This window comes from Salvelinus fontinalis, chromosome 42, assembly GCF_029448725.1.
Source record: "Salvelinus fontinalis isolate EN_2023a chromosome 42, ASM2944872v1, whole genome shotgun sequence".
In the NCBI taxonomy this organism is placed as follows: Eukaryota; Metazoa; Chordata; class Actinopteri; order Salmoniformes; family Salmonidae; genus Salvelinus; species Salvelinus fontinalis.
In genome coordinates this window covers 12,002,213-12,025,457 of record NC_074706.1, presented here as the reverse complement: position 1 = coordinate 12,025,457, position 23,245 = coordinate 12,002,213, and the positions used below count along the sequence as shown (strand labels likewise).

At 44.7% G+C, this 23,245-nt stretch overlaps 1 protein-coding gene and 1 long non-coding RNA gene across 3 annotated transcripts in view; one reads left to right on the top strand and one right to left on the bottom strand.

Annotated features, from left to right (window-relative positions):
- Positions 1-23,245, bottom strand: part of LOC129841519 (storkhead-box protein 2-like) — a 72,229-nt gene that overhangs the window by 28,216 nt on the left and 20,768 nt on the right. The window contains exons 1-2 of one of the 2 annotated variants that reach the window (XM_055909823.1): positions 19,503-19,695; positions 7,265-7,417 (exon numbers count right to left, since the gene is read on the bottom strand). In XM_055909823.1, the coding sequence (XP_055765798.1) occupies positions 7,265-7,417; positions 19,503-19,686 (337 nt within the window). In that variant the 5' untranslated portion in view covers positions 19,687-19,695. Of the gene's footprint in view, positions 1-7,264; positions 7,418-19,502; positions 19,696-23,245 lie in introns of those variants that run through there. The other variant, XM_055909822.1, reaches the window with a different exon arrangement.
- Positions 20,077-21,383, top strand: LOC129841520 (uncharacterized). The gene is made up of 2 exons (XR_008757340.1): positions 20,077-20,158; positions 21,064-21,383. It is a non-coding gene; the product is annotated as an uncharacterized LOC129841520 (long non-coding RNA).

The following is a 23,245-nucleotide window of genomic DNA, read 5'->3' as shown; positions in this document are numbered from 1 at the left end:
CCCACCCAAAACACATGCCCTGACCATAAACACATAAAAACTAACATAAATAGGTCAGGACTGTTACAGTACCCCCCCCCCAAGGTGCGAACGCCGGGCGCACCAGCACAAAGTCCAGGGGGGGGTCCGGGTGGGCAGTTGACCACGGTGGTGGTTCCGGTTCAGGACGCTGTCCCCGTACCACCATAGTCACTCCCCTCTTCTTTCTACCCCTTCTAATGCCCACCCTAACACTACCTTCCCCTAAATAAACAGCTAGCACCAGGACAAGGGGCAGCACCGGGACAAGGGGCAGCACCGGGACAAGGGGCAGCACCGGGACAAGGGGCAGCACCGGGACAAGGGGCAGCACCGGGACAAGGGGCAGCACCGGGACAAGGGGCAGCACCGGGACAAGGGGCAGCACCGGGACAAGGGGCAGCACCGGGACAAGGGGCAACACCGGGACAAGGGGCAGCACCGGGACAAAGGGCAGCACCGGGACAAGGGGCAGCACCGGGACAAGGGGCAGCACCGGGACAAGGGGCAGCACCGGGACAAGGGGCAGATCCCGGCTGAAGGACTCTGGCAGGTCCTGTTTGGACGGCTCTGGCAGGTCCATGCAGGCTGACGGCTCTCGACGCTCATGGCAGGCTGACGGCTCTCGACGCTCATGGCAGACTGACGGCTCTCGACGCTCATGGCAGGCTGACGGCTCTCGACGCTCATGGCAGGCTGACGGCTCTCGACGCTCATGGCTCTCTGACGGCTCTGGCTGCTCATGGCTCTCTGACGGCTCTGGCTGCTCATGGCTCTCTGACGGCTCTGGCTGCTCATGGCTCTCTGACGGCTCTGGCTGCTCATGGCTCTCTGGCGGCTCTGGCTGCTCATGGCTCTCTGGCGGCTCTGGCTGCTCATGGCTCGCTGGCGGCTCTGGCTGCTCATGGCTCGCTGGCGGCTCTGGCAGATCCTGTCTGGTTGGCGGCTCTGGCAGATCCTGTCTGGTTGGCGGCTCTGGCAGATCCTGTCTGGTTGGCGGCTCTGGCAGATCCTGTCTGGTTGGCGGCTCTGGCAGATCCTGTCTGGCGGGCGGCTCTAGCGGCTCCTGTCTGGCTGACGGCTCTAGCGGCTCCTGTCTGGCGGATGGCTCTGTAGGCTCATAGCAGACGGGCGGCTTTGCAGGCTCATGGCAGACGGGCGGCTTTGCAGGCTCCTGGCAGACGGATGGCTCAGATGGCGCTGGGGAGACGGATGGCTCAGATGGCGCTGGGGAGACGGATGGCTCAGATGGCGCTGGGGAGACGGATGGCTCTGGCCGGATATGGCGCACTGTAGACCTGGTGCGTGGTGCCGGAACTGGAGGCACCGTGCTAATGACAAGCACCTTCCTACTAGTGCGGGGAGCAGGGACAGGGCACACTGTATTCTCAGAGCCTACTCTATCCCTGATGCGTGGTACCGGCACTGGTGACGCCGGCCTGAGGACAAGCACATCAGGATTAGTAGGGGGAGAATATACAGTGTGTACAGGGCTCTGGAGACGCACTGGTAGCTTAGTGCGTGGGGCCGGAACTGGAGGCACCGGGCTAGATACACGCACTACAGGGATAGTGCGTGGAGGAGGAACAGGGCTCAGGATACGCACTGGTAGCCTAGTGCGTAGTGTATACACTGTAGGTACTAGGCTGGGGCGGGGAGGTGGTGCCGGAAATACCGGACCGTGGAGGCGTACTGGCTCTCTTGAGCATTTAGCCTGCCCAACCTTACCTGGTTGAATGCTCCCGGTCGCCCGACCAGTGCGGGGAGGTGGAATAACCCGCACCGGCCTATGTAGGCGAACCGGAGAAACCATGCGTAAGGCCGGTGCCATGTATGCCGGCCCGAGGAGACGCACTGGAGACCAGACGCGTTGAGCCGGCCTCATGACACCTGGCTCAATGCCCAATCTAGCCCTCCCAGTGCGGGGAGGTGGAATAACCCGCACCGGGCTATGCACTCGTACAGGAGACACCGTGCGCTCTACTGCGTAACACGGCGCCTGCCCGTACTCCCGCTCTCCACGGTGAGCCTGGGAAGTGGGCGCAGGTCTCCTACCTGCCCTTGGCCCACTACCCTTTAGCCCCCCCCAAGAAATTTTTGGGAGTTACTCACGGGCTTTTTCGGCTTCCGTGCCAGACGCGTTCCCTCATAGCTCCGGTTCCTCTCTCCGGTAGCCTCCGCTCTCCTCAGTGCCTCCAGCTGTTCCCATGGGAGGCGATCCCTCCCAGCCAGGATCTCCTCCCAAGTGTAGCAACCCTTTCCGTCCAAAACATCGTCCCATGTCCATTGCTCCTTCTTTTCCTGTCCCTTTCTCCTTTGACTCCGCTGCTTGGCTCTGGGTTGGTGGGTGATTCTGTTATAGCTGTCGCTCTCCTCATCCTCGGAAGAGGTGAGGAGAGAAGGATCTTCGGACCAAAATGCGGAGTTAGGGAAATATGCCATCTTTATTTTACATATGACAACGATGCAGATGGCAACACGAAAACTAAACAAAACACTTTCAACAAACTACAAAATAAGAAAACGACGTACACGCAACCTGAACATAAACTTACATGGACAAACGTAAACTCACGAACAGGAACGGACATCGAAACGAACGAACAGCCAAACAGCTCCAAAAGTGAATACATCTAACATAACGAAGACATCACAGGAGACAATCACCCACAAACACACAGTGATAATGCCCTACCTAAATATGACTCTTGATTAGAGGAAAATGCAAACCACCTGCCTCTAATCAAGAGCCATACCAGGCAAACCGAAACCAACATAGAAACAGGTAACATAGACTGCCCACCCAAAACACATGCCCTGACCATAAACACATAAAAACTAACATAAATAGGTCAGGACTGTTACAGTTATGTGTTTCGTGTTGGTTAATGGGTGACCTGATATGGTTCTCAATTAGAGGCAGGTGGTTTTCATTTCCTCTGATTGAGAGCCATATTAAGGTAGGTGTTTTCACATTGTTTGTTGTGGGTGGTTGTCTCCTGTGTCTGTGTCTATGTATGTTGCGCCACACGGGACTGTTTCGGTTTGTTTGTTCGTTCGTTCGGTTTATGTAGTCTGTTCCTGTTTCATGCGTTCTTCGTGTCATGTAAGTTCTTATGTTCAGGTTCGTCTACGTCGTTTGTTATTTTTGTTAGTTATTCAAGTATTGTTCGTTTTTGTCTTGTTCAATAAATATCATGTCAGATCACGAAGCTGCATTTTGGTTCAATCCCTGCTCCTCCTCTTCGGATGAAGAGGAAGAGGAACGCCGTTACAAAAGGTGCATATCTGCTTCAGACTCAAGCCTGCCTGAACAAACCAAAGGCTTTAATGCTTCTTATTTATTGTCAGAAGTAGAAGAACTCACCAATAACATTAACTCCAATTTTCTTTAAAGCTCTAAGATATGAACAAGAAATAAAAAATAAAAAAAACTAACAGTGCAAGTCAATATGCATTATAACTGTTAGCCTAATGGCACATCACAGTTGAACTCGGGTTAGTTGAAAGAAAGACAAGTCTGTCTACGGTCGCTGGCTTTAAATCCCTTCACTATGCTGCCACCTGTGCTAAAAACACGCTCTGATGGGGAGCTGGTCGCAGGAATGCACAGGTAGCGCTTACCAGGTGGCTAAATTTGGGAAAGTTTATTTGGTGGATCTTCCACCAGTCCAGTGGATTGGTTTCACTGTCAGCATCAGGAGACTGACAGTAGCAGCTGAGTTCCTTTTCTACCAGCTGGATTTCAGTAAGACCTGTAGTAAGAAGGTTTTTTGAAAGAAATGCCCAGTGACTTTCTCTTTTTAGCTGGCAGTTGTGGTGAAGCAGCAGCAACATCTCCCTGTGCCGGGCTTGGGTTTTGCATGTCCCTCATTGACCATCTTTGAGACAGCTCTTGCCTTTATGTGGCCCACCTTCTCCTCTTTGATGTAATGTGTTTTAAACCGAGGGTCGACCAACGAGGCCAGGAGGTCATCTGTGGCTAGGTCATCCTATTTCTCATTCAGCTAGTCCATGACTATCGTTTTGATGGTTTGGGTGAGCTCTGTTTCACCATCATCAGGTTTCATGACCTCTGTATTGAACAGGTGTAGTACTGGCTTCAGCTAAGACACTCTGACATAAGACTCACCAGACAGAGCATCTGGGAATTCTAGTAGTGGGGTCAATGCCCGGGTTGATGGACTTAAGAACATCTATATCTGTGTAGGTGGGAGCTAAGTGCCGGGTCTTCTTGCCACTGCACAATACCTGTGAAATGGCTTTCTCCTGCTCCAGTACTCTTTGCACCATCTTTTGAAGTGATCCCCACCTGGTAGGCGACTCTGTCACCAACTTGTGCCGGGGTTGGTTGTGTTCTTTTTGACCAACTGCCAGGTCTCTCTTCTTTTTCCACCAATAGGAAAAGGCACCTACCACTTTCTCACTCACTCCAATTGCTCGATCCACCCGTTTGTCTCTACCCACTCCCTCTAAGAGAAATCAAGACAAAATCACAATAATCCCTTTTATTTATGTACAAATGTAATATTTAACTTGAATCAGTAGATGAAAAAAAAGCACATTTTAGTTTCATCTAACCAATCACTTCAATATACACAATTGACAAGGTTACGTACCAATGGCCAAGCGCAGACGATGTCCATAACATTACAGTCGGGTCCATTTGTTGATTTGAGCGGCCTTCACCACATTGGCACCACTATGCATTGTAATGCAGACTTGTCTGTCTTGACTGAGTCCCCAGGAGGCGAGAGCATCAATGAGCCCCTCTGCTGTAGCTTCACCCATATGGTCGTTGGGAAAGTATGATGTTTGAAGGCATTTATTTTGAAGATTCCACTCTTTGTCAATATAGTGGATAGTGAGGCTAATATGACGTGTGACTAGACCACAGATCGGTAGTAGTAGCAAAATACGCAAAATCTGCCTTGAGCCTCAACTTTTTCCCTACATTCGGCGTAGTTTAGGCAGTGCGGTTTGAGAGAAATGCTTGTGGCCAGGGAGCACGTGCCTGGGTTCAATTAAATTGAAAAGCCACTTGAAACTTTCCTTTTCAACTGTGTTAATTGGTAACATGTCCTTAGCAATGCAATGTATAATAGCATTTGATATGTCTTTGTGTCTTTTTGATGTTTGCTCGTAGGGCATAAACGCTGTCAGTGTTGACTGCTTCGGGCGAACATCCCTAGATTGGCCGGTGCTTGAGGGGCGTTTATCAATACAGTTGCATAAACAAACTCTCTGCATGTTCCAAAGTGATTTAGCTTCAGAAAGGTGAAAAGGGTTTGTCGTATTACCAGACTTGGTAGCCACCTGTCTACGGCACAATTTGCGCCGAACATTGCTCTGCTCTTTGTCGGACTTCAAAAAGCCAAACCACTTCCAAATATCTGAAACAGTTGAAGCCTTTTTATCAATCATTTCTTTGTTGGAAGCTGCTCCTTCTCCATGGCTATCACTGCCACTGTTTTTGCCTACATCACTCATTTTTCGTGGGAATAGTGGCTACTCCATCACTCTAGGTGCTGAGTGGTTTTTAGTGGGCGTATACCTCTCCACGTGACAGTCGTGAAGAGGGCACGACAAAACCTATTCACGACAAAACCTAAGATTTGGCATGGGTCTTCAGATCCTCAAAAGGTTCTACAGCTGCACCATCGAGATCATCCTGACGGGTTGCATCACTGCCTGGTACGGCAACTACTCAGCCTCCGACCGCAAGGCAATACAGAGGGTAGTGTGTACGGCCCAGTATATCACTGGGACCAAGCTTCCTGCCATCCATGACCTCTATACCATCTATCCCAGACTATTTGTATTGCTACTCTCTGTTATTATCTATGCATAGTCACTTTAATAACTCTACCTACATGTACATATTACCTCAATTACCTTGACCAACCGGTGCCCCCGCACATTGACTCTGTACCAGTACCCCCTGTATATAGCCTCGCTATTGTTATTTTACTGCTGCTCTTTAATTATTTGTTACTTTTATTTCTTATTTTCTGTAGGAATTTTTCTTAAAATGGCATTGTTGGTTGAGGTATTGTAAGTAAGCATTTCACTGTAAGGTCTACACCTGTTGTATTCGGCACATGTGACAAATAACATTTGAATCACAGAGATACCGTGACGAGATTCTGAGGCCCATTGTTGTGTCATTCATCCGCCGCCGTCACCTCATGTTTCAGCATGATAATGCACTGCCCCAAGTCACAAGGATCTGTACACAATTCCTGGAAACTGAAAATGTCCCAGTTCTTCCATGGCCTGCATACTCACCAGACATGTCACCCATTGAGCATGTTTGGAATGCTCTGGATTGACGTGCACAACAGTTCCCGCCAATATACAGAAACTTCACACAGCCATTGAAGAGGAGTGGGAAAACATTCCACAGGCCACAATCAACAGCCGGATCAACCCCATGCGAAGGAGATGTCACACCAGATACTGACTGGTTTTCTGATCCACACCTCTACCTTGTTTTCTTTAAAGGTATCTGTGACCAACAGATGCATATCTGTATTCTCAGTCATGTGAAATCCATATATTAGTGCCTAATTTATTTATTTCAATTATCTGATTTCCTTATAAGAACTGTAACTCAGTAAAACCTTTGAAATCATTGCATGTTGCGTTTATATTTTTGCTCAGTATTTAATACATGCTGCTGCAGCGTGGTATTATGGTCTGTTTTCAGAACCCTGGAATGAGTGAAGGGGACAGGGATTTTGAATGCCTTTAACAAACTGCCTCTGAATGCATACACTACCATAAGGACATTGTGTGTGTGTGTGTGTGTGTGTGTGTGTGTGTGTGTGTGTGTGTGTGTGTGTGTGTGTGTGTGTGTGTGTGTGTGTGTGTGTGTGTGTGTGTGTGTGTGTGTGTGTGTGTGTGTGTGTGTGTGTGTGTGTTTTTTTAGGGGGTTGCAGGGGTTGTGTTAATTAGGGCACGCAACAGAAGGTGTTTAAAAATATTTCACAATGGAAAATGAAAATGAACATTACTTATTGGAGAAGGCAAGTCAGTTCCTCCCTGTTTCAGTTTGTTTCTTCCATTTTGTGCCTAATCAACACAGCCTTGGGGTGTAGTATAGGCCTACTGTATAGGGTGAAGTTGCCCCTAGACATTGTTCTTGGGCTAGTTTTGCATTTGCCCCACTGCAGATACTATCAGATAGCGCAATGACTGTATGTCTATGGGTAACGCTATAAATTTCACCCTGTAGCTACTTTACCTGGGAAGCAGGTGGCGAGGTGTTCCATCAGGGCCTCCTGGCTGACGGGCTTGCGAGCAGAGTTCATGGCTGAGATAGCCAGACACAGGATCTCCCCCAGTGGGATGAACTGGGACTGGCTGATAGGAGACATGCTGATGGGAGACACATCACCTGCAGTAGGGAGAAACAGACAAGAGTCAGTGAATGAACTGTGGGTCTCAGAGTAGGAGTGCTGATCTAGAATCCGGTCCCTCCTGTCCATAATAATCTTATAATCACTATGATTTAAAAGGCTAAACTGATCCTAGAACAGCACTCCTACATAATACAGCCCCGGGATTCAGTAACTGACCAAATCTGAATGGTAGCTAAGCTCAGCTGATGCTGTGGGCGTTCTGTCCCGTTCCACCAGTTGGCTGTCACCTGATGACTGAGTCTCCTCCCAGAACTAGTATCGCTTCATATGGTTATAATAGCGCTATCATTTTTAAGCCATGTCAATTAAGGAGGCACAAAGGTGATCATCTGTCGGGGAGATTGGGATAAATTGAGCTCCACTCTCCCCTATATCATATCCCTGCCTTCTCTCACCACACATTTAGCCAGATCCCACCATATTAAAAAGCATAAGCCTTCAGAAACCCAAGCGTGAATACTCTGAGGCCGGTTCTAAGTTAACTAGTCCTCGCAGAGACAAGGGAGGTGTAACCAATCACAATCAAGTTCGCCATTCACCCGTTTTCAAAGCTCTCCACCGGTAATGCACACACATTCTCTCAAGCAGTTGTCTAAGGCACTACAGGTCAGTGCTAGAGATGTCACTACAGACCCTGATTCGATTCCAGGCTGTATCACAACCGGCCGTGATTGGGAGTCCCATAGGGTGGCACACAATTGGCACAGTGTCGTTAGGGTTTTGCCGGGGTAGGCCGTCATTGTAAATAAGAATTTGTTCTTAACTGACTTGCATAGTTAAATAAAAGGTCAAATAAAAATAGCTTGGTTAACTTGCCGAAATACATTAACGGCGACATAAATATATGCATAATCCCATTCGCTATTGACTTTGGGATATATTAACCAGTTTTCAAAAGACACTATTGTGTTATACAGGTTTAAACTGTTTTTATGAACAGAGGGAGGAGACACGAACCTGCTCCCAGACTGAAGAGCAGGCAGACCAACTTTCCAAATAGTGGAGAACCACTCAAAACCCACTAGTTCTTCTTTCAAGGAAAATAATACAAAAAAGGTAAATCTGAAGACCTCTCGTATTGCCCATCTTACTACAGTTGCAGTAAATATTTATATGAATTCGACAACACATAATAACCGGAAACTTGATTAATATCACACTTTTTTCCTGAAGTGAATGGTTTCACCCACTACTCTGCCCATGGTGTTCTTGATATTTACACTGCGCTCGAGCAAAGTTGATGGAAACTCTACATTTTCACATTGAGGACACCTGCTCTTTCCATGACATAGACTGACCAGGATAATCCAGTTCAAAGCTATGATCCCTTATTGATGTAATTTGTTAAATCCACTTCAGTCAGATTTAAAAAATAAATAAATAAATAAATAATTGAACCTTTATTTAACTAGGCAAGTCAGTTAAGAACGAATTATTATTTACAATTAAGGCCTACCCCGGTCAAACCCGGAAGACGATGGGCCAATTGTGCGCCGCCCTATGGGACTCCCAATCACGGCCAGATGTGATGCAGCCTGGATTCAAACCAGGTACTGCAGTGATCTGTTGCACTGAGATGCAGTGTCTTAGACCACTGCACCACCCGGAGCCAAATGAAGGGTGAAGGGAAGGAGACAGGTTAAAGAAGGATTTTTAAGCCTTGAGACAATTGAGACATGGATTGTGTATGTGTGCCATTCAGAGGGTGAATGGGCAAGACAAAATATTGAAGTACCTTTGAACGGGGAATGGTTGTAGGTGCCAGTGGGTACAGTGGGTACTGTGAAGACACACACACACACACGCGCACAGGTACAGACACAGGTGCATGCACACAAGCGCTAGCACACGTATATTGTAATATTGTTGTATGGTAGTATTATACATTTTGTATTGTAGATATGTAGTGGTGTAATAATGTCTTATTATGTACCGTTTTATATTTTATGTGTGATGTAAGTACCTTAATGTGTTTGGACCCCAGGAACAGTAGCTGCTGCCTTGGTAGAAGCTAATGGGTATCCCTAATAAATACAAATAAATACAACTGTGGGAAGCATTGAAGTCAAAATGGGCCAGCATTCCTGTGGAACGGTTTCGATAAATTGAGGATGTTCTGAGGGCAAAAGGCAGGGATGCAACTCAATATTAGGAAGGTGTTCCTAATGTTTGGTATATATAGTCCACCAATAAATACTATTTATCCTTGGTGTCGCTCATACAGTATCAACAGCCCAATGATATATTGGAAATGGACCGAATGCTTATGTGACTATAACCATGTTCCATCCAACCATTTTTATGCGAGTCAAGTACGTGTCGGATAAATAAATGAAAAAAAATCACTATAGGCATGACGGAAACAGTAAACTTCCCTAAATGTCGACAAAACAATGTACGTTCAACAGGAAGGAATGATTTTTTAGTCAGTGAAATAGATCATGCGACAACGGCAGTGGAAAAGCTTTTTTTTATTCTATTGTTGATAGAATAACTGTCAAGTAAACTACAGTCAATTGAAGCTGTGTGGTCCACTGACTATGACTTGGAAAAGAATGCACAATTTATTAGGCTACAGATGAAATAAATGATGAACTTCACATGGTGGTGAAAATGCACGGTGATGAGATTGATGCTCATTTCCAATAAATATCAAGGGTCTTAATTCGTATGCTTAATTTGTGTTTGGCTGCCATTTGAAAATAAATATTATGTTGCTCTTATCCATAATTTCATAATGTACCCTCTGCACTATATCTGCGAGCTATTGGCAAGAGCGCATGGGCAAATTTGCCATTTATCGCAAGGCTTTTTGTGGCAAAACCATTGACAAAATAAAACATGGGATAGAAATACAAAGAACTTCTGTTTTTATTCGATAAATGAAAAGTTATAGGACAAAGTATTTTTTTTAAGTATTTATTCATTACACAGCTTGCTATTCGCAACAAGCCAGTTTAATGGAAACACACTACTGTGTAAATGCACATATTTTTTTGTCGGTGGAAACCTAGCTAGTGATAAACTGGTAGAACAAAACTATTTTCACCATATTAGGTGAATTTCCATCCAATTGGCAACAGATTTATCAGGCTGAATATTTAAAAATCTGCATTAAACAATACGGGCTGTGAGTGATGATGTAGTGCACATACAAATGTATTCTTCGGTTAAATTCCCACATACCAAAAAGACCCCACCATGTCGAATGAACAAATTGTCGACATTTATAAAATTGTACCGACATTTCCTGTTTCACAGCCCATTTTTTAATGCGTCAGGTAATTCATCCACAAGAAGTGGTTGGAAACGTGGTAATTGAGGCTAACACAGGTCCAATGACTAAAACAGGGCAGTTAAGCTTTGCATTCATTAATTTATTCTTGCCAGACAGGACACCAGTGTTTCTATTATTTACCTGTCACATTTGACCAAATTTCCTTCATTTTTCAGATGCCATCTAGAATTTACAGCTTCTCGTAAAAGCAAAATAACGTAATTTGTACAGTAACAACTAAGAACATCAACAATGACAACTCTGCTGCCTGTACACAGTCCATGTTTGAAGAATGCAGAGAAGAGAGAGCTATTAATGCTTCCATATGTCAAGCTCCTCTCTGCTACCCTTGTATACAATCATCCTGAGGAAATCCTACAGGAGGTTAGTCATTGATGTCAGCATCTAGGATGGCCAGAATGAGGGTGATTATGTTTAGCCTCGTTCAGTATATGAATGTGGAGAGAGACAACGAATCCTTTATTGATGTACTGTATATTGAATATTTGAATGAGCATTCGAGTTGCACGTAACTGTAATTAGGATTTGGCCCGAAGTGAGTGAGAGAGAGAGAGTGAGAGAGAGAGAGTGAGAGAGAGAGATATACAGTACCCGTTCCAGAGGCTTAAGAGGCGTCATCTTAGTGGCTGACTGATTTTCTACAACTCAAACAGCTGACTGGAGGCGGGGAACAAGGGCTTACTCACACGCACCCTCCTCCCTCTCCTCTATACGTATTACTACAGAGAGGGCTGGCTAACACCACAGCACTACCATGGCCTCATTTCTCTACCCACGCCTCAGCTGCAGCTGGGGCCCAGGTCCACACGGTCCAAGAATTGAGCCAGAAATAACGTTTAGCCTTCAGATGCTTTTGGGAAACCGGGCCCAGCTCTACTTCACAAAGACAAACAGACAGTCAAATGTTAGATTACAAGCACATCTGCTTCTGCAGTGCTTACAGTGCCTTCAGAAAGTATTCATACCCCTTGACTTATTCAACATTTTATTGTGTTACAGCCTGAATTCAAAATGTATTAAATAGCAAATTGATAAAAAATGAAATACAGAAATATCTAATTTACATAAGTATTAACACCCCCGAGTCAATACATATTAGATTCGCTTTTGGCAGCAATTACAGCTGTGAGTCTTTCTGGGTAAGTCTCTAAGGGCTTTGCACACCTGGATTGTAAAATATTTGGATAATAAAATCTGGATAATAAAATATTGATTTTTTTTTTCTTCAAGCTCTGTCAAGTTTTCACAGCCATTTTCAAGTCCTGCAATAGATTTTCAAGCCGATTTAAGTCAAAACTGTAACTAGGCCACTCAGGAACATTCAATGTCGTCTTGGTAAGCAATTTCAGTGTATATTTGGCCTTTTGATTTAGGTTATTGTCCTGCTGAAAGGTGAATTTGTCTCCCAGTGTCTGTTGGAAAGCAGACAACCAGGTTTTCCTTCAAGATTTTGCCTATGCTTAGCTTTATTCCGTTTAAACACTAGTATTGCACACAGAGTAAGTCCATGCAACTTAATATGTGACATGTTAAGTACATTTCTACTCCTGAACTTTCTTAGGCTTGCCATAACAAAGGGGTTGAATACTTATTCACTCAAGACATTTCAGCTTTCATTTTTAAATGAATTTATAAAAACATTTTAAAACATAATTGCACCTTGACATTATGGGGTATAGTGTGTAGGCTAGTGACACACAATCTCAATTTAATACATTTCAAATTCAGGCTGTAACACAACTAACTGTGAAAAAAGTGAAGGGGTGTGAATACTTTGAGGGCAATGTATTTTAATATTTATCATTGAATAGTTTCCGATTGTTGTTATTTTATGGCCTACAGTGGGGTTAAAAGGTATTTAGTCAGCCACCAATTGTGCAAGTTCTCCCACTTAAAAAGATGAGAGAGGCCTGTAATTTTCATCATAGGTACACTTCAACTATGACAGACAAAATTAGAAAAAAAATCCAGAAAATCACATTGTAGGCTTTTTTATGAATTTATTTGCAAATTATGGTGGAAAATAAGTATTTGGTCAATAACAAAAGTTTATCTCAATACTTTGTTATATACCCTTTGTTGGCAATGACAGAGGTCAAACGTTTTCTGTAAGTCTTCACAAGGTTTTCACACACTGTTGCTGGTATTTTGGCCCATTCCTCCATGCAGATCTCCTCTAGAGCAGTGATGTTTTGGGGCTGTTGCTGGGCAACATGGACTTTCAACTCCCTCCAAAGATTTTCTATGGGTTTGAGATCTGGAGACTCGCTAGGCCACTCCAGGACCTTGAAATGCTTCTTACGAAGCCACTCCTTCGTTGCCCGGGCGGTGTGTTTGGGATCATTGTCATGCTGAAAGACCCAGCCACGTTTCATCTTCAATGCCCTTGCTGATGGAAGGAGGTTTTCACTCAAAATCTCATGATACATGGCCCCAATCATTCTTTCCTTTACACGGATCAGTCGTCCTGGTCCCTTTGCAGAAAAACAGCCCCAAAGCATGATGTTTCCACCCCCATGCTTCACAGTAGGTATGGTGTTCTTTGGATGCAACTCACCATTCTTTGTCCTCCAAACACGACGAGTTGAGTTTTTACCAAAAAGTTCTATTTTGGTTTCATCTGACCATATGACATTCTCCCAATCTTCTTCTGGATCATCCAAATGCTCTCTAGCAAACTTCAGATGGGCCTGGACATGTACTGGCTTAAGCAGGGGGACACGTCTGGCACTGCAGGATTTGAGTCCCTGGCGGCGTAGTGTGTTACTGATGGTAGGCTTTGTTACTTTGGTCCCAGCTCTCTGCAGGTCATTCACTAGGTCCCCCCGTGTGGTTCTGGGATTTTTGCTCATCGTTCTTGTGATCATTTTGACCCCACGGGGTGAGATCTTGCGTGGAGCCCCAGATCGAGGGAGATTATCAGTGGTCTTGTATGTCTTCCATTTCCTAATAATTGCTCCCACAGTTGATTTCTTCAAACCAAGCTGCTTACCTATTGCAGATTCAGTCTTCCCAGCCTGGTGCAGGTCTACAATTTTGTTTCTGGTGTCCTTTGACAGCTCTTTGGTCTTGGCCATAGTGGAGTTTGGAGTGTGACTGTTTGAGGTTGTGGACAGGTGTCTTTTATACTGATAACAAGTTCAAACAGGTGCCATTAATACAGGTAACGAGTGGAGGACAGAGGAGCCTCTTAAAGAAGAAGTTACAGGTCTGTGAGAGCCAGAAATCTTGCTTGTTTGTAGGTGACCAAATACTTATTTTCCACCATAATTTGCAAATAAATTCATAAAAAATCCTACAATGTGATTTTCTGGATTTTTTTTTCTCATTTTGTCTGTCATAGTTGAAGTGTACCTATGATGAAAATTACAGGCCTCTCTCATCTTTTTAAGTGGGAGAACTTGCACAATTGGTGGCTGACTAAATACTTTTTTGCCCCACTGTATATGTGTTATACCCAGCATGGCCATCTAAAGTACCTTGCCTCATCTTAAGTGTCCCCATCTTAAGTGTCTCCTCAATGATTTAAAAAGGAGTGGTCTGGTGTGAGAACAATAGTGGAACTCTCTCCAGCCTATTCTTCACCAGTCCAATGTTTTCGATCCATGATGGGGAGTGTAGAAATGCACACTTATGGAGAGGGGAAATGAAACGCAACCATAGAAAGGTATGCTGGGACAACTAGGGGCCCATCGGTGGAGGGTGGCGAAACGCAGGGGGTCAAGCAGGTGCTGCAGTCCGTGATGCTTGTTTATGGCTGAGAACATTTGTTAAAATGTATGGATTGATATGCAACATAATTCCCCCAAAACCATCCATAGCATAACATGATATTACTAGCCGTCTACTTAACCCTGTACCTTAGAGCCTGCTGCCCTATGTACATAGACATGGAACACTAGACACTTTAATAATGTTACATACTGTTTTACTCATTTCATATGTATATACTGTATTCTAGTCAATGCCACTCAGACATTGCTCATTCTAATATTTATATATTTCTTACTTCCATTCTTTTACTTTTAGATTTGTGTGTATTGCTGTGAATTGTTAGATACTACTGCCTTGTTGGAGCTAGGAACACAAGCATTTCGCTACACCCACAATAACATCTGCTAAATATGTACACTACCGTTCAAAAGTTTGGGGTCACTTAGAAATGTCTTGGCCAGAAATGTCTTGGTACACCAAAGCTAGCCTAGTACCTTATGATAAACTCATCTACGAAGAGAGTTCTCATCTATATTATTCGGAGCCGTCTATTTACCACCACAGACTGCACTCAACCAACTCTATAAGGCCATAAGCAAACAAGAAAATGCTCATCCAGAAGCGGATTACAAAAGGGAAACCCAGACACGAGCTGCCTAGTGACGCAAGCCTACCAGACGAGCTAAATGCCTTTTATGCTCATTTCGAGGCAAGCAACACTGAAGCATGCACGAGAGCACCAGCTGTTCTGGACGACTGTGTGATAACGCTCTCGGTAGCCGATGTGAGCAAGACATTTAAACAGGTCAACATTCACAAAGCCGCGGGGCCAGACGGATTACCAGGACGTGTACTCAAAGCATGTGCGAACCAACTGGCAAGTGACATTTTCAACCTCTCCCTGACCGAGTCTGTAATACCTACATGTTTCAAGCAAACCATCATAGTCCCTCTGCCCAAGTAAGTGAAGATAACCTGTCGAAATTATTACCGCCCCGTAGCACTCACGTTGGTAGCCATAAAGTGCTGGTCATGGCTCACATCAACAGCATCCTCCCGGATACCCTAGACCACTCCAATTCGCATACCGCCCCTTAACAACTTCTATCCCCAAGCCATAAGACTTCTGAACAATTAATCAAATGGCCACCCGGACTATTTACATTGGATCTGTTTGAGCGCTAAGCAAATTGGATTTGGTCCAGTGTACCTGGCATGCTGGCCTTGATGTAGGCCATGACCAGCCTCTCGAAGCACTTCATGATGCCAGGGGTGAGTGCGACGGGGCAATAGTAATTCGGGCATGGCACCTTGGTTTTCTTGGGCACTGGGATGATGACGATCTCCCTGAAGCGAGTGGGGACTACAGCCTGGGACTGGGACAGGGACAGGTTGAAGATGTCAGAGAAGACGCCCGCCAACTGGTCAGCACACACTCGGATGCCATCTGGGCCGGGGATTTGTGAGTATTCACTCTTTTTAGAGTTTTCCTCGAGTCAGCCACAGAGAGCGATACCTTTGGTATGAAAGCCTCTGAAAGTTATTGTCAGTCAGAGGATTAGAGGGTGAAACAGGCGGGAGATTGGAAACCAAATAGTCAATCATATTCACTAGTTCCGACCTGGGGTAGTGAAATTGCAACCAAAACAATTGCTGAAATGTTAATTTTCTAAATAATAGCTTGCTAACACTGTAGCTGACTATGGATAATTTGCAGTTCTGAAGAATGAAGGAGGATAGGGTGGTGGTTGTTTTTGAAAAATCACATCTATTCACAACCAATCAGCCAGCAGCCACAAGCAATCAGCGCACCACTCATACCTACTCTTCAATATAAACTTCCCCAGGCTTTTAAGAACAACATGAGCGAAACCTGGGAGCCGAGGCTAGGATGAATGGGGTCAACTAGGCCACACAAAGTTCTGGGTTAGAGTTGACATAGTTATGACCCAGATTTTGGTGTGAAAGGGGTTCTACTTTCAACAGAGGTAGGCCTACCCACAACTAAAAAGGGGCTAGTACAGTTCTTATTTCCTCTATGATTTTGGGGACTTTTCAAATTCTGAATCAGCTAACGACAATTAGTTGATGGGTGAGAAACCCTGTCAAAGTTATTCTTCTCTAAAAATGTAAGTCTTACAAAAGTTCTGTGAGTAAAGGTTGATTATCATATGTCACTTATTCAAATTCATCCTGTTACATGTCATTAATTATTAAAGTACCATCCAATGAGATTCATAGTTGATCCCTAAAAAGGACTTATTTTCACCTACCTAATTGCTGGTTTGGCTTTCTGTTTCTACAGATCACCCATCTACACCCACCAAATGAGTACAGACTGACACAGGACGTCCATGGACATTGATATGGACATTGAGTATTGGTTGAAATGAGGTTGGTCCACCCTGGCCTTTATTGGGCTGTTGATTTTTGGGCTGGCCTTGATTTGGCCCAAAAATAGCTATCTATGTTTGGTCCATTTAGTCCCAAATGGACTGGCCTTGATTTGACCCATTGAACATGATCACTGCCAGTTCAGAAGCTTTTAAAAAGGCTAACATAAGTGCAATAAAAAATATTCCATACTTTAATCTTTCTAAAGTATACAACGTTCACTTACATTTTAAACTGGATGTCAATAGGAAGTCTAGCAGAGTTGTCATTATAACGTTTGTAAAATACATATTTTAAACTATTTCATATAGAACTGAAAATGAACGTGACTTAAATGTCAGACAAAGACAGCGTTTTATTGTATTGTCAACTATATTTTTCTTAGTTGACAGGAACCACCAGAAACTTGTTTGAATATTTTAGAAATGCATCCTTACTTCCTTGTTTTCTGGAGGTACACACAAATATACGTGTAAGTAAGGTGCCATCCTATTACTTTCACAGATCCAACCAATTCAGATCTCTGATTACGTCAAGGAAGGTAGGAGCGAAGTATTCATACAGGGTCCAGTTGTCATCAATCCAGAGCATCCCAAACATGCTCAATGGGTGACATGTCTGGGGAGTATGCAGGCCATGGAAAAAGTGGGACATTTTCAGCTTCCAGGAATTGTGTACAGATCCTTACGACATTAGGCCATAAATTATCATGCTGAAACACGAGGTGATGGCAGGGGATGAATGGCATGACAATGGGCCTCAGGATCTCGTCACGGTATCTCTGTGCATTCAAACTGACATCGATAAAATTATATTTTGTTTGTTGTTCGTAGTTTATGCCTGCTCATACCAGAATCCCACAGCAACACGGGGCACTCTGTTCACAACGTTGATATCAGCGAACTGCTCGCCCACACTATGCCATACATGCTGTCTGCCATCTCCCCGGTACAGTTGAAACCGGGATTCATCCTTGAAGAACACACTTCTGCAGCGTGCCAGTGGCCATCGAAGGTGAACATTTGCCCATTGAAGTCGGTTACGATGCCAAACTGCAGTCAGGTCAAGACCCTGGTAAGGACGACGAGCACGCAGATGAGCTTCCCTTAGAAATCCCTGCAGAAATTATTCGGTTGTGCAAACCCACAGTTTCATCAGCTGTCCAGGTGGCTGGTCTCAGACGATCCCGCAGGTGAAGAAGCCGGATGTGGAGTTCTTGGGCTGGCGTGGTTACATGTGGTCTGCAGTTGTGGGGCTGTTTGGATGTACTGCCAAATTCTCTAAAACAACATTAGAGGCAGCTTATGGTAGAGAAATGAGCATTCAATTCTCTGGCAACAGCTCTGGTGGACATTCATGCAGTCAGCATGCCAATTGCACACTTCCTCAAAACTTGATACATCTGTGGCATTGTGTTGTGTGACAAAACTGCACATTTTAGAGTGGCCTTTTATTGTCCCCAGCACAAGGTGCACCTACGTAATGATCATGCTTTTTGATATGCTACACCTGTCAGTTGCCTGGATTATCTTGGCAAAGGAGAAATGCTCACTAACAGGGATGTAAACAAATTTGTGCACAACATTTGAGAGAAATAAGCTTTTTGGAATATTTCTGGGATCTTTTATTTCAGCTCATAAAACATTGGACCAATGTTTTATTTTTGTTCAGTACAGGTCGCTGATGTTGGCTAATAAATTAGCTAACACTGGCTAATAAATTAGCTAGCTTGTCAAGCAAGGAGCTCATGTAGCTAGTTAGTCTGTGATGTAACATTACAACTTAAACAAGTCACACCAATGAAAATCAAACTCCCCGTTTAGAATATTTTATATTTCATGCCAAAACGTCTCTAAAATTAATTGTATTGCACAACAATGACTTGGTTTTAAATTATTTTGGGATGACTTCTACATGCTAACCAGGGGAGGTTAAACAAAAGCAACGTGTGGATTGTAATCCTTGTACATAGACTGCTTTTAAGGTAAGGAAACAAACATCTAAATATGCAATTTTGCTGAAATATCCCTTTAAAATGTACCACGGTGTCATTAAAAACAGAGACCATGAACTACATTTTCACTGATACCCCATATCACAGTCCTATCTGACACTTCACACAACAATACTAGATGGACAAGCGTCTCACAGAAACATGCATGCCATATGGATATGCAGATCCCTTACGGCTCTACCCATGAATCAAGGGGAAAGAAAAACCTATGTGATGAGAGGGTTTCAAAGATTTAGCTCCAACAACATCCCATTGCTTCCCTTTTCGGCCCTTGGTTGTACTAAAATCCTAATATTAACGTTCTAATTAATAAATCATCAACTGCCATGATGCAATATCCTTGCCTGGGACTATTCAATTCCAATATTGTCTTTACGCTTTATCTATGTCACTTCAACTTTAAAAAAAAAATATATTTCACATTACAGAACACAGACGCTCACAAACTCTACCCTTTGTCCTCACATATTCCATATCCATAGAAACCCCATAGTAGTCTTGGAATAATATTGTCTGGGAAGAAACAGAGACGTTACTAACCCTCACCCCTACGTACAACTTTACACACGCTTGCCAACATCAGACAAATTGGTGAGTTAGGGATGGTAGTGGTTGTGGTGGGGGTTGCTGTCAGACTCACCTGGCATTTGGTAGCCCTGGGGGGGACCTGGTGAGATGTGCGGTGGAGGAGGGGGAGTGTGGTGGTGTTTCTGCTGGAGACGGAAGTCCTTCTCGCTCCGGGAACGGGTGCGCTCCGGCAGCCGCTCGGACAGGTCCGAACTGGGCCAGGCCCGCCGCAGGTTGGTGCTGCGGGTATTCTTCATAGCGACCCCCAGGGGCAAGCGGCCTGCCACGGGGGCTACTACTGGGTTCGGGGGGAGGCCAACCTGAGGCTTAGTGCCTCCCCCACATCAGCAGGGTCGCCCCGTGCAAGGGATCAGGCGAGAGACATGACGGAGGACCAGCGTGCACGCTTGCATACACACACACGCACGTTTAGTCATTCACATCCACAGGCAAGCTACTACAGCCGCCTCTCAATCCAGACTGCGGTGGATTGGCATCTGCTGTGTTTTCCCGGGCTGATCCATTGCGGCGGTGGTGGTTGCGCCAGGCATCACCCTTTTTTTATGTCAGCGATCAGTCCGAACCACCATTTGTAGCATCCCTGTTCGCATGCGTCGGGAGGCGCATTACGTAGCCGCTATGCTGCGGAAGGGGAGGGGGTGGCAGGGGTAAGGATGAAGAAAATGGGGCATGGGAGGCAAGGAGAGAGGATGGCGAGGAGAGATGGAGGTATGGGAAAGGAAGGTTGGAGGGGGGTTGGTTCAGGTGAATGGGTTTTTTTTAGGTGGAGGGGAATTGGGGGAGGGGGAGGAGAGGGAATAGATGGGTAGAGAATCGGCAGCTTAGCTGTAGAGGCTGTTCTCCGACAATAGCTCAATTCACCATGGGAGCTATAGGCGGAAAACAAAAGAGCCCCCCTTTGAGGAAAAAAAAGAGAAAGAATAGCGCCCTTTACCCTGACCTCCACTGAAAAACTCTACAGATTGCAGTGTAGCGGAGGCCAAATCCACCGCGCAAGACCCGCTCGTCCTCGACGACACCACACCTGGAAAGGGTGGGGAGAGAAAAAAGGCGCATAGAATGGAGCGCATAGAAATAAAACAAATCCCAGAATAGATATCCTCCTCTCTCGTGAAAATCCAATACGAGAATCCAATCCTAAGAGGCTCGTTGGATCATCCATTCATTCAACCAACAGAGCTGCAGCTATCTCCAGTCAACGGCCAATGTATTTCAACGCTAACCACCGCAGCTGCCGCTGCTCCCAGTACCTCAAGAAAGGGTGTGTGTGTGTGTGTGTGTGTGAGTGTGTGTGCGCGCGTGCCTGCCCACTGCGCGAGATTGTGCGTGTGTCTGTGTCTGGGTGACTGAGATGATGGGAGGGGTAGAGGAAACGAGAGAGCGAGTGAGAGGGAGAGGCCGAGGACAGAAGTACAGCGGAGAAGAAAGAAAATAACAACATCCACACACACAAAGATGCAGCAACCACATGTGTCCTGCAAGAAATGTATTCCAGTAGGATAAAGGGACTAATGATGAGACAGCCTCTGGCTGAGTGTTTTTTTAACCACCCCTCTCTCTTTCTCTCCCTCCCTCTCTCTTTCTCTCCCTCCCTCTCTAACTCTCTCTCTCAGCTGTCTCTCTAACTCTCTCTCTCAGCTGTCTCTCTAACTCTCTCTCTCAGCTGTGCAGTGCCACTGCAGGAAAGGGGGCAGGATAAGCATGAGACCCTCTCCCTCTCTTCCCCTCTTGAGACATGTCCCATGCTAATTGAAGAACTGTCCTGCATTACATGCAACTGAACAACCCCCAAAGCTTGGCTCCACCCCAGCTTATGGCCCAGCCTATGAAAGCTCTGCTACTAGATTGACACAGAAAGTGGTCAAATTGTTAGCACCTCTATATCACCACTGTATAACAATGAATGGTATTAAAAAATTCAACAGAAACACCATCAAGGATTTGCTTCATCCATATTCACATCGATTTCACATTTCTTATTTCTATTCAAAACCGCATATACTTTTACTTGGCTTACAATCATTAAATGTTTTAAACACAACAGGGATACCTCCTTCAAAAGTCATGCTTAGGACTTATTTCCCCTATTCCCACTTGTAAGTGACACTGAAGACAACTTAAAGGGGTCCCATCTTGATCATACAGTAAGACCGTATCTACATTTATCTAGCCTACAGAAGCCCATTTCTTTGTGTTTAATAAATGTTGTAGTTCAACAACAACATTTGGTAGACCAGTCAGTCCTTAACTCTGAGGTTTGTATCTTTGAGGTGATAGGGATTAGAGGCATGAGGATACGCAGCTTCCCCCCACCCACAAAGACCCCATACACACTCAGGTTGAACAACTGAGGTACAACTGATATTTTTGTGATACAATGGAGAGTTTGTCTGCACACAAAATTTTTACACAACCATTGTGCAGTGTCTCCACAACACTTGTGTAATCAGACAAACTCTGTTGTATCACAACAGTTGTGCCAGATGTGTTGTACATCAGTTGTACAACCAGGAAGTGGGAAATCTGAGGTTTGTAGGTTTTCAAGTCTTTGCCTATCCAATATACAGTGTCTATGGGGTCATATTGCACTTCCTAAGGCTTCCACTAGATGTCAACAGTCTTTAGAACATTGTTTCAGGCTTCTACTATGAAGGGGGATCAAATAAGAGCTGTTTGAATCAGGTGTCTGATAGAATGCCATGAGCTAAGTCAGGCGCGCGGCCGTGAGAGCGAGCTCTGTTCATTTTCATTTCTAAAGACAAAGGAATTGTCCGGTTGAAACATTATTGAAGATTTATGATAAAAACATCCTAAAGATTGATTATATACATCGTTTGACATGTTTCTACGAACTGTAATATAACTTTTTTGACTTTGTCTGGACCTAGTGCCTGCGCATTTGGATTACTGGACTAAACACGCGAACAAAAAGGAGGTATTTGGACATAAATGATGGACTTTATCGAACAAAACTAACATTTATTGTGGAACTGGGATTCCTGGGAGTGCATTCCGATGAAGATCAAAGGTAAGTGAATATTTATAATGCTATTTCTGACTTTTGTTGACTCCACAACATGGTGGGTATCTGTATGGCTTGTTTTGGTACCTGAGCGCTGTACTCAGATTATTCCATGGTGTGCTTTCGCTGTAAAGCTTTTTTGAAATCTGACACAGTGGTTGCATTAAGGAGTAGTATATCTTTAATTTCATGCATAACACTTGTATTTTCATCAACATTTATGATGAGTATTTCTATAAATTGATGTGGCTCTCTGCAAAATCCCCGGATGTTTTGGAAGCAAAACATTACTGAACATAACGTGCCAATGTAAACTGAGATTTCTGGATATAAATATGAACTTTCTCGAACAAAACATACATGTATTGTGTAACAAGAAGTCCTATGAGTGCCATCTGACTGATGGCAGCCTATTCTTGCATAATAAATGCTTGGAGTTGGTCAGAATTTGTGGGTTTTTGTTTGTCCACCGCCTCTTGAGGATTGACCACAAGTTCTCAATGGAATTAAGTTCTGGGGAGTTTCCTGGCCAAAATATCGATGTTTTGTTCCCCGAGCCACTTAGTTATCACGTTTGCCTTATGGCAAGGTGCTCCATCGTGCTGGAAAAGGCATTGTTCGTCACCAAACTGTTCCTGGATGGTTGGGAGAAGTTGCTCTTGGAGGATGTGTTGGTACCATTCTTTATTCATGGCTGTGTTCTTAGGCAAAATTGTGAGTGAGCCCACTCCCTTGGCTGAGAAGCAACCCCACACATAAATGGTCTCAGGATG